This window comes from Choristoneura fumiferana, chromosome Z, assembly GCF_025370935.1.
Source record: "Choristoneura fumiferana chromosome Z, NRCan_CFum_1, whole genome shotgun sequence".
Lineage (NCBI taxonomy): Eukaryota > Metazoa > Arthropoda > Insecta > Lepidoptera > Tortricidae > Choristoneura > Choristoneura fumiferana.
This window is the reverse complement of record NC_133472.1, coordinates 7,458,476-7,471,350: the sequence shown is the minus strand read 5'-3', so window position 1 is coordinate 7,471,350 and position 12,875 is coordinate 7,458,476. Positions and strand designations below refer to the sequence as shown.

The 12,875-nt window shown below is 36.1% G+C and overlaps 1 protein-coding gene across 1 annotated transcript; it reads right to left on the bottom strand.

Annotated features, from left to right (window-relative positions):
- Positions 1-580: 580 nt before the first annotated feature.
- Positions 581-10,199, bottom strand: LOC141445354 (uncharacterized). Its single transcript, XM_074111192.1, has one exon. It carries the CDS (start codon positions 9,853-9,855, stop codon positions 9,256-9,258), a length of 600 nt encoding a protein of 199 aa, XP_073967293.1. The 5' UTR covers positions 9,856-10,199; the 3' UTR covers positions 581-9,255.
- Between the last annotated feature and the right edge of the window lie 2,676 nt (positions 10,200-12,875).

Sequence of the window (12,875 nt, the reverse complement as noted above, 5' to 3'; positions counted from 1 at the left end):
GTTTCAAAAATAAAGACAAGTATAGCTTGAAACACTTCAAACCGATTGTGCTAAACGCGACAAGGCACTAAAATGTCCAAATTATACTATTGTGCTTAGTGACAAAACAAAATTATTCGATACAGACTACTTACACTAAAAGTAGGTAGAAACAGAAAATAATAAAATTAATTAATATCTACTTGTATACTACTATGCAACTGCATGATTGTGCAGTCATTTCTAAAAATACAACTTTCTAACTGATGCATCATATCAGACAGATCAAGAGAGTCTCCAGTATACCAAATTTGGCAAATATTTCAGGTATACCTAATAAAGTTTTTTATTCTCAATTTTTACTCCTTACATTGTACAGCCAAGGCGATAAATATTTATGTACAACCACCAGCATTAATATTTGTCACAGCGGAGCGCGCAAAAATATCTGACACGTTCTACCCGCCCTAGAGATAGAGTCGTATCAGATATTTATGCACGCTTTATTGTGCCAGATATTTGTGCTGGTGACTGTACGTAACCAAGACGTCAAAAATAACTTTATGCCACTAACCATAAGGTCGATTTAGGTGTGTGTCAATTTATCAGACTATATTATCAGATAATCACCAATCAATAACGATCAGATGATTCAAGTTTTTAAATTTGATTGTTATTGATTGTATCTAGAGGTATCATTTTCAATGCATATTTTCTTAAACAATTTACTTTTTGCCCTTAAAAAAGTACCTGTCCATCCAAATGCCCTATTACCAATGATAATTAGAAATGTGTATGGTAGGTACTCAGCAGCAGAAGTAAATGAGCAGTTGTGGTGTTAAAAATGATTTAAACACTTATAAACCTTAGCAGTGGAGTCGTGTGTAGATTTTGAGCTCCGTAACCGCTCATTCACTTCTGCTGCCGACTGTACAAGAAGATAAAGATATTTAATATGTACTTACTGGTCAAAAATGCCTTAAGATCACACATGTATGATTGATTCTTACACATTTTTGATAGGTATAGTTATTCTTACGATGTGTAGTGTAGTTTAAGTTAAGGGCTTATTTTCACTGTTAGCTTTTTTCGGGAAATCAGAAAAACTCCACAGGTTACTTTTATATCATGCGTTCATGCGTATAACTACTACATAATATTTTGACATGGGGAGTCTTAAATTTAATTCAAATACCTATATTGGTAGACTTGCACATCTAATTCATTTGTTTGAACGTAGATACTTTCATAATTTTTGTTTCGACTAGTAGAGATAATATACATATCTCAGTATAGTAAAATTTAACTTGGGACCCTATACAATCCTGAAAAATTATCCATTTTATGTAGTCTGCATTCACGTTTTGGATAATAAGTGGATATAAGCCCTTATAAATAGACGCTTCTCAAATATTATTTACTTATTTCTAATTTGCTTTATTTACTTAGGTTTTAAAATTATTATGAGTTGATTATTCAAACTTCTCATCTCGTGTAAGTAATCAGAAAACTTTCCTTAATTTGAAGAAAAACAAAACAACACAAAATTTCGAGAAAAAGTACTTGTACGAGTAGGTGAATTATTATAATAAATAATTGTATGTTTGTGGAATGGGGGTGTGTGAGGTAGTTTAAAGTACCTGTATTTAATTTTAATACTTTTTAATATTTTATTTGAATATTGAATTGAGAAATTGTAGTAGTAAGATGGAATTAGAGTAGGTAATGTTATATTTATATACTTTTTTGCCATATTTAACTATAGTAGAATCTTTTAAGTTTCTTGATGTGCGTAGGTAACTTCTAGACTTACGACACTGGCGCACTGTGTATAAACACATGTTACTGCAGACATGTTTGATTGTTAACTTATTACCTACCAACTTGCTTGCTGTGGTAATATTTCATGGTGATTATTATTTCTGTAAATTTCTATTTAGGTAAATACTTTCTAATTCATACCTTCTGTATAAGGCGAAACCAATAAGGAAGATTTGGAACAAGGTTGCAAACATCAAATTCACCTTATAGGCACAGTAAAAAGATGTGTACTTACATGTATTTACAACTATGTTGTGAAGGTATACATAGGTACATATCCTTGACCTTATGGTTGGTTATATATACTATGTGTACTGTGTACATTTTTTTTTTATTTTAATTTGTCGATTCTATAATTATAGCTACAGAAAATTTAAATTTGTCCGTTATGGTTAAAAATGTTGGCGTAAAAATGGTTAGGTTAACCCTTAATAAGGCCCCATTTATTGGAGCATACTACCACATAGTCAAAAGCAGCGAACAAATCCATACCTGAGAAAGTATACTGAGCGGCAAAAATTTGGCCCTCAAATGTATGCAATAATAGGTAGTTTTGTATGGAGAGTGGGCCAAATTTTGTGCCGCTGAGTATATATTTTTAGAGCTAGTCATATTTTCAACAATTACAATGGATATTGTGACGTATTTTAAAAGCAATAAGGTTGAATTTCCAAAGCAATGCGTGTGGTCGGTAAATCGCCTCTACCTTTTTAAGGGTTAAGGTTAAAGTGAGTGGTAGGCCCTTAACCTTACGAAATTTATTGATAATATAATTTTAAGTATATAAAGCTTTAATTTAGAACAACGTACAATTGTGTAGTTAGGTACTACTAGTTGGCAAAAACCTACTCAAGCCTAACTTTATGCTATGTATAATGTAAACTTAGATATGTTATACTTAATGAATGATATCAATGATTAAACTGCAGTTACCAAATTATTATTTTTTTCACGTTGCCTCTACTCAAACTCAATACATGGCATGCCTCCTGCCCCACCTAGTTTAATGAAATCTCGCAATCGAGATAGGCTTCTAAGACACCTAGAATTAGATTAAGAGTCCTGACGTCATGCACATAATAATAACGAACAGGTTTAAAGTACCTGGTGACCGAGCTTTGCTCGGGCTAAAACTCGGTAACAAGCGTTTTCCCAGAGATAAGATCAAGCTAGATCGATTTTTCATCCCCGAAAACCCCTCAAACTAAATTTCATCAAAATCGTTGGAGCCGTTTCCGAGATTCTCGAAATATATAATACATATCGTCACTACTTTGAAAAAATCTCTTATCTCAAATCAATACGTCAACAAATTTGACCCTTAAAACAATGTTCATTAAGTTCACTTGGAAAGATCATCGATTTTGAGATACCAGCTTTTTTCAAAGTAGTGACGATATGTACTAGAATTACTCGTTTAAAGTTGCCTTTATTCATAAAAGGACAAATGAATGGGTGAATGACAAATTCCCGCTGTCACATTACATGACATGACATGTTCTTGTGTGCGTGACCTCAACTCTGGTGGCACTACCTATACAGAGGTGTACCCCTTCTTCTTTACCCTGGCCTGTGGTGCAGATCTATGGAATAATGTTTTGCCATAGTATTTTGTCGGAAAAGTTCATATTTAACTTGCTTACAGTACGATTACTTGGATAACACTTGACAGATGGGCGTGCCTTCAGTCAATTTTCAACTTTGAGGTCATACAAATAAAATAGTTTTTACATAATTTGTAAACGTGGGTAGCGGTATACTAAAAATGGCTTTATTTGTATGACATCAAAGTTGAAAATTGACCGAAGGCACGCCCATCTGTCAAGTGCTCACTTCGAATTAATCAAACTGTACTGAAGTTTACTCAGAAACTTTCGCATGCGTATGCCCTTGCCATTTTCACGTTGGATAGTTTGGACAGCAAATGCTTATTATTTTTTATTTCGTAATATTAATGTTAGGTACGAAATAAAAAATATCAAAGAAAATAAATTTGGTTCCATCTATCTGCGATCTGAACGTGCCTAATTTCATTACTGAATTAGAAAAATTGATACCTGATCAAATCATTGATTAAAAACATAATGTAAAAATAAATTCAAAGCCAAATAATTTCTGAACGGTTATAATTTATCATTACTTTGTATTTGTTCAGTATTGTCATGTTTATGATACAAATTTTGCTTAAAATAGGCAGTTATTTTTCTATATCTAAAAGCTAGAGTGGTATGGTGTATAATGTAGTTACTTAATGAATATCCCCTTATTCATAAATCCTTGTAATAGTTTTATTTAACTTAACATTTCCTTGTCTTTCCGACATCTGAGTCGACAAAAATAATTGCCTCCGAGCTAAAGCTAATATAAATTCAGTTACTACAGGATTAAATTACGAATAAAATACAGACATTACAAAGATCGATTATGCTATAGGTTTATCGCGAAATAATCACCGCCCTCTGATAACTTCCTCATATTTTATGTGGAGATGCGTTTAAGCTTTAATATACAACCCCGTGTTTTGTGGGCCCGGAATGAACGACAATGATGCACGACTGGATAATTAACTCTTATGCAAATCGCGTTAGGGTTTAAATTAACAGGTCGTAGGTACAGTCGCCATTAGGCATTTCGGAGCGGCCAAGGTGATCGAAAAATGAACTTTAATAGCTTAGTAATAAAGTGCATGTCCCGATATTTGTGACCACCTTGGCCGCTCCAAAATATCTAATGGCGACTGTACAACAGCCTTTATGCCAGATAACTGTGACTCTGACTTTAATGTTGCATAGAATACTAGGAACTTATGATTATGAGGGAAGGATAAACAGTCCTTAAGGCATCTTTGATATGCAACCACATTATTTGCCACTACCACTAACAGACAAAACATACATTTATTTTGCTAAAACTGGCTTGTAACTTTTTACGAAAGGGGACTTATAGTGTGGAACATTTTAATGCCACCTAATCAGCATGAAATCGAAATACTTATTATAATTTAAAAACAAAATTTCCTACAGGGCTACACGCGGTTACATTTTTTATCTCTAAAAATACTAAGTATAAAGAGGCGTAGGTACTTAGCGATAATATTTATACAAGACAGTCGCACAGGCAATTTAAGAGTTACCAACCTCGGAATGAAAGATAATAAACTGAAAACTCGTGAAAAACTTTATTACGGCAATCGTGCCCGCGTCTTAGACCGCGTTTCCACGTGATGTGTTGCGAGGAATGTTTTTTTCATGAACAGAAACGCTTAATTTACATCCTCGCACATCTCTAGTGGAAACAGCTGAGCGGAGTGAAGCTAGGTCAATTAAGCGTTTCTATTGGTTAATGAAAAACACAATCCTCGCACATCTCTAGTGGAAACAGCTGAGCGGAGTGAAGCTAGGTCAAATAAGCGTTTCTATTGGTTAATGAAAAACAATCCTCGCACATCTCTAGTGGAATCAGCTGAGCGGAGTGAAGCTAGGTCAATTAAGCGTTTCTATTGGTTAATGAAAAACACAATCCTCGCACATCTCTAGTGGAAACAGCTGAGCGGAGTGAAGCTAGGTCAATTAAGCGTTAGTTTTTATTGGTTAATGAAAAACACAATCCTCGCACATCTTTAGTGGAAACAGCTGAGCGGAGTGAAGCTAGGTCAATTAAGCGTTTCTATTGGTTAATGAAAAACACAATCCTCGCACATCTCTAGTGGAAACAGCTGAGCGGAGTGAAGCTAGGTCAATTAAGCGTTTCTATTGGTTAATGAAAAACACAATCCTCGCACATCTCTAGTGGAAACAGCTGAGCGGAGTGAAGCTAGGTCAATTAAGCGTTTCTATTGGTTAATGAAAAACACAATCCTCGCACATCTCTGGTGGGAACGCAGCCTTAAAATAGATATTCAAGATCAAAGGTTACGAAAATCGTTTTCTTAACAAATATCACGCTTCCGATGGTTTCCATCTGCTATAAAATTATACGAGTAGAGCTTAAATCCATACTAATATTATAAATGCGAAAGTGTGTGTTTGTATGTTTGTCCGTCTTTCACGTCGAAACGTGATTTTTGACACAGATATTTTATGTGCCAGAAAGTGACATAGGCTACTTTTTATCCCGAAAAAATGCAGAGTTCCAGAGGGAACAGTGCGCGATAACCGAAGCGAAAGCCGCGGGCAAAAGCTAGTAATTTTATATGTTCATGCATGTTCAAAAACTATTTACAAGATTTCCCGAAATTCCCGCGAGATGAAGAATAAAGAATCTGTGAGAAGGCTGGGTGCTGCGTGCTTTATGTGTCATGTCATTAAATAACATAAAATCAAGAGCATATAAAATAGTGTTATGTAGGGGGTGAAACCTTTACCGGCCCGGATATCCGGATAATACCGACCCTGTTTTTGTGTAGGTACACGCCCATAGAAGCTCATGTCAGTTTCTATGAGCGTAATCACTAATCACGAAAAACAGGGTCAGTATTATCTGGACCGGTCAAGAGTGTCACCCTTTTTTAGATAATTTTATGCTCTACAATTTTGTAGTTGGAACAAGTGTAGGTGGAATATCACACCCATCATCATCATTATCCCAGCCTATATACGTCCCACTGCTGGGCTCAGGCGTCCTCTCAGAATGAGATTAAGTCCATAGAAAGCGAAAGTTTGAAAAAAATCGTCTTTGGTAACCTTTAATCTTAATACGGTATTTGACAACTTCTGATTTTGCCATATCTTAATATTATTATGAAAATATAGATTAGTGTTTAGCGAAGAGAAAATTGGAATTAGTGATTTTTTGAAAAGTCTATATACCTGTCTCTTTCTCAAACGCTTTTCTCTATGCAGCAAGTATGGCGGTACTGGCGTGTGACGTCACATGCCAGTATGTCTTTCTCTGTCTAATCTTGAATTTCAAACCTTTATAACTTTGTTATTTGTAAAGGTACCTAGCTTAAAAAATGTTTTTCTATTCGATAACAGGCATTGTGTAGTTTTAATTCATAAAACATATACAAAATAGTCAAATACCGTATTATAATCAAGACACGCGCACCAGGGTTTAGGAGACTTTCGACACCATTTTAAAATGCCAAAATATAGTATTTTATGCAACGGTATCGTAATATGGGTCCTTAAAACACGAGTGTGGGTTTATGAAACGAGGCGTAGCCGAGTTACATAATAGGGTCACATGAGTGTTTTAAGGCCTAATTACGTACAGTTGCATACAATATTTTATCTATATCCATATCTTAAATCCTCTATCATGTGTTCAAGAACCATTGAGAATGACCTGCATTAACGAGAACTAGGTAGGTATGTCTGCCCCACGAGCTGCGCCCGCTGCGCGCGTGCCGACGTGCTACTGAACGCATAATTGAGGATTTACTATATGGGTGTAGATAAAAGTTTTAATCTACAACAAATATAATAATATTATTTGTTTGTAGGTTTTAATAGAGTTCCTAGCTGTATCTCTCGTTCCGAGGTAAAACCCCTTACATGGTCGCGCTATAAATGAGGAAAATGGTATTGCTATAATGCTATCTTTATTACCCATACTTATACTTATGCTTGGTGTGGATACGTATTTAATTACCTAAATGTAAACAAACTTCAGCTGCCTGATTTGGTATATTCAAGGATTTTTAAGCATTTTACTTATCTATTATTGTAATACAAACCAGACTATGATAGTATATTTCAATTCAGAAATGTAAAATTTTAGATAGAATTTCAATATTTAAGACACCAATTAACATTGTTTTGTTTACATTTAGTTAAATACCTATCCAAACCAAGTATAGGTAGTTTGCTCAAGCGTATGCATTAGACATTGATCTTAGAAGTGTTTATTGCTGGGCATTGGCAAAAGATAAAGCTAGATCTAGAAAAACACATTTAAAACACCAACCAATATTTCTAAGACAAAATCCCTGAAAATTAAATATTTTTTTATTTTGTATAGTTTACGAATGATATGATAGATGCTTTGAAATAAATAAATCGTCCTTGCAGATAATTGGCTAGTAAGTGATATCTGCCATATAAAATCTATGAAGTATTGAATAAGTAGGTATTGAAATTTGATTCTGCACATTCATGACCTACACTCATTTTTTTTGTTTTTAGCAACTAAACTTCTTAGTCTAAATATCTAAATTATTTTCTCACTGGCAACAATAGTCCGGGTAAAATATTACGGAATCTGAGGCACTTTCATCAGTTCAATACATGCTCTATACTCCCGGTAATGTTACAAAACGTCTATAGCTTCAAATAGGTATTCATTTTGTTCACTGAATATAACAATATTGCTTCTTGATTAATTTTCTAACACATAAACTATAAAGCAAAAGTTAAACAAATTATGTGATAACACTATCCTTATAATAAACATGACATTAAAATACTAAATTAAGAGCAATAGAGCAAATATTCTACAACATTAAAAGCCAAAATTTAAGGAACAATAATATTTCTAAATCATTGCACATTGCATTTAAATTTAAGTTTCAAATTATGTTCAGCACCTGTGTACATAAGTGCTGATAAATTTACTGCATATTATTCTTATAAGTTATTTATTTGCTCCAAGTAAATATAAGCCTGCCGACACTATCTAAGTACACAGAACTTTAATCAGCACATCAATTAGTGTGTCAACACTTTCAAGGGCACTGCTGTGCTGTCCACAAAACTAATAATAAGAGAAATAGAAATGTCACAACAACCAAAAATATGAGGCACCTATCATAGACATGTTAAGCACAGCAGTATCTAGTAATGGGTAACAAGGATTATACATATGCCTCATAATCATAACGCACCATTCATGAACTTTACTAGGTATGATTATCAGTTATCTGAACATTATTGTCATTGTTTAAAAAAAGTAGGGTTTCTTAAAATTTGGGTTAATGCAAAAAAATATTGGTTGTTGTCCGTAACCCCTATAAATGTCTTTTGTTTTCCAAGACTAGTCTTCAAGGCTCTAGGATAAGGGAGTCACTTACCCTTTCAATAGTATGTATCTTTGATTGTTTATATCATTTGCGATGCATAACTGTAACTAAGTACTGAATAAATCTCTTATTTTTAAATGACTTTTCTATATTGCTTATTAAAAGTTCTGTGGAATGTGTTTGACAGGCATAGACAGGCACAGTACACAGAATTTTATTATGTACAGCACATGGTCAGGAAACCCTTTCCAAGAAAACAAATATTTGACTCCTTATTTTCATACCCACCTTAATTTAGTTTCAGATGTGAATAATGTTTTGCTATTGTATTTCATTGGGAAAGGTTGTATTCTTCGTATCCCAATTAGCTTGAGTAAACTTCAGTAAGGAAATTGATAAATATAATAATCTAAACTTCTTCAACCAAATACAATGGAAAAGCCTTATTCATTAGATCTGTACTCATTTTATACATGAGCCTAGTATAATTTAAACTATTTATTGCTACTGGCACTGCTAAAATTGCCATCTGAATGCAGATGTTCTATTGACGCCGAGAGCTGCTCCAGACTTTGTACTAGTTGCGTCATTTTGAACCTTGAGGTGGACTTGTCGAAGCTGTCTTCAGTAGGTTTCTCCACATCAGCACAGAGGCGGAAATGCAGCCTCGCCAAATGCTCCTGCTGATCCCTTATGTTGATCATCTGTTCCATGCTGCACCCAGCACTGAAAGCACTTAACTTACCAGTGTGGAAATCATCTAGTAGGTCAAGAAGAGACTTTTCCATGTGCTTTACGTCTGGCGCTTCCTTCGGCATATGTTTCGGTCTGTTGTTGTAATTGGAGCGCATTAGATCGCGGTGTAATCGTCTCTCGTTGATTATGGAAACCTTGGTTGAGTCATTTATGCTGTTGTTGCCTGTACTGGCGAATACCTGGCCAGGCGTCCGCGAGGTGAGGCTGGCGGCGCCGCTGGACATTTTATTACTTGTCACAGGGGATGTGGCTGCTTGCGGGATCTTGGGCTCGTCCTCCTCGCCCTCATTCTGCATCAGTTGTTGGGTTTCGTTCGCCTCCTCGACTTCCACACTCATGTAGAATAAAGATGCTTCGGCAATTGCGAAAACTTTTAGACACTATAATTTAATTAGTCTCCTTAAAGTGATACATAAACATAACATAGTAAACAATATAGACATTTTCATTTATATTGCTCTTTGTTTGTCAACTTTGACATTGGTTGGGTTTGGTGCCCAGAGGAAGTAAATACAAATATAGGTCTATGGTTTGGTGGGTTAGCTATTGTGTGGCCAACATCAAATTAGAAATCCGACCCACCGAACGTAGGCTGGCGTATACAAGCAAATCCAGCCAAACTTTTATAAATCTGGAAATCCTATCCTACTTCCTAACCTTTCCTTCGTACTAATATTATAAATGTGAAGGTTTGTGATGATGTCATCGTAATATTCGTAATAAATAGCCCCGCTGTAACAGCAAGATATGAAGTTCGAATACTACTACGAAATGCAAAACTCGAACTTCGTATGTTGCCATCCCGCTGACGCTACTGTCATGCTTATATAATACGCGAGTGTAAGGGATGGTGCGATATGAATTTAAATTTTCAAGTTTCGTATCAGCTGCCCAGCAGTGTATAGTCTGTCAAAAAAGAGAAGAAATTAAAAAGGCAGCACTGTAGTGGCATCCCTTTCAAACCCTGTCAAACCAAAAAGGGAGGACACTACAGTGTTGCCACTTTTTAATTTATTCTCTTTTTTGACAGACTATAACTAAGAAAATCGAAAATCAAAGTTCGTGTCGTGCGGTCCCTTTGACATTTAGGGGCTGTTTCACCATCCACTGATACAATACAATACAATACAATAACTCTTACTCCTACTCTCTCACCCTCCCTCCCACCCTCATCATCCTCCTCATCGTCCTCTCTCTCATCCTCTCTCTTACTCTTACTCTTACTGATTAGTGCTAACTGGCGGTTAGGTGTGATGCCGTCTCTATTTGTTTTGTTCGAATAGACGGAGATGGCATCACATTTAACCGTCGGTTAATACTAATTAGTGGATGGTGAAACACCCCCTTATACTATTTAATACGAGAGCGACAGGGACGGTACAATACGAACTTCCAGTTTCGTAGTAGCCCTGCAGCTCTTCTGGCTTCTCTGAATCTGTCACAGACTAAATAAAGAGTAAAAGTCGCCAAAAAAGCGACGTCTTGCCACATGTGGGCACACTGGCTGACAAGGGCCACACCCACCCCACGGTCTTGGACTCTTGGTCATGATTAAATAAAAAAAAATGGCAGCTTCAAAGTCAAAGTAATTTGGCCGATCGCCGATCGATAACTTTTGTGTGTCATCCACAAAAGGAAAGGAAAACACGGCTGTATGTAGGTATAACATTTCCTTTGTCCCACAGTTTTTAGGGTTCCGTAGACAATATGGCAAAAACGGAACCTTTATAGTTTCGCCATGTCTGTCCGTCCGTCACGAATATGCAAAATTATGTAAACTATGCCGACAAATAAAATTTTTTTAGAGTACTTCCCATAGACGTAAAGTGGGGTGTTTTTTTTTTTCTCATCCGATGTGGGTTAGATAGTATAGTATATAGTATAGTATAGGTCTTTTAAAATCATTAGGGGGTTGCTAAAACGATTTTTCGATTCTGTGGTTTGTTTGCAAAATATTTAAAGTGCAAATTTTCGTTTAAATCGAGCCCCCCCCCCACCCCTCTAAAATCTAAACCGATGCGTGGAAAAATTTGAAAAAATTCAGGATTAAAGAAAACTATAATGGTTAAGTTTTCTTGAGAATCATTAGTAGTTTAAGAGTAAATAGCAGCCTAAGGTATCAAATATACCTAAACTTGGAATATTCTGTACAGAATACGAAATCCGTAGAAAACTATTACTTAATTTTTTCGTATTGGCTACGAAACGCTATTTCGGGCGTGTCCGACACGCTTTTGGCCGGTTTTTTTAATAGCAAAGCAAATTGCTGTTTCAAGGTGCGGCCACATGCAGTCGCTCGACGCCTGTTTCTAGGGTCTCGGTTACGCGACATTATAGCGATAAAGCTGAAAATGTTGAGTTAAAACGCCGAAAAATAAACTTTAGAATTTTTCAACATTAAAAGGACGAAACGAATCGGTACTTCAGTTCGGCATGGCTACTCCGAAACTCGAAACTCGAAGTTCGTGTCGTGCGGTCCCTCTCGCTCTCGTATTAAATAGTATAAGTGTCAGAGGGACCGCACGACACGAACTTCGAGTTTCGAGTTTCGGAGTAGCCCTGCAGTACCTTGACCCGTGGTACCTACCGAACCGAGCCGGGCCGCATCGGCCATAGATAAATTAATAATCGCTCGAAAGAACCGGAGTCAATAAAGGAGTCGGATTCAATAAGCGGATTCGGTACCGACACCGGAGCTGGATCTAGTGAGTCAGATCACTTCGCGGAGTTGAGATTACCCATGTCTAGATGCTTGGGATGTAATCTATATTAATAATTTCGTACCGGTCTACGGTAGACTCGAACGAAATGCACATCAAATTGAAGAGCGTTAAAAATTTGTCAATCCGAGTCGACAACTTGTAGGCGAAAAATTCGGATTATCGAGTATTTTCAATATAAACTTGAATAAATTACTAAGTATTATAATGTCGTTGCGAGTAAACACGTCAAAGTCATCACATCAAAGTGGCGTTAGTGTCACGTCATCACGTGTCACAGGTGTCACAAGTTTGCATTTCGTTCTCCATTGTGACCTCTTAAGGGCCCCACACGGTACGATTCATCGATTTTCATCAGATCGATCGCACAGACGAATCGTACCGTATATGGGGCCCTTTAGGTCTAATTTCTTTGATTATGAGACAGAGACATCATTGTTACTTAGGCAAATAAGATTTAGGAGAAAATCTACTGGTGAAATACCGATACGTAGGTTAGCCGTTAAAGTGTTTGTGATAATAATTAAGGCTGGAATATACGTCAGATTTTTCGATAAGTAGACAGTCTTTACTGGCAAAATTTTTTCAAACATTATTCGAGTCTACATTTTACCCGAGCGCAGCCGGGTTTTCATCTA

Bases quoted from the DNA above. Each gene is read 5' to 3' on its own strand.
- LOC141445354 (XM_074111192.1), bottom strand. From the start codon at position 9,855: ATGAGTGTGGAAGTCGAGGAGGCGAACGAAACCCAACAACTGATGCAG.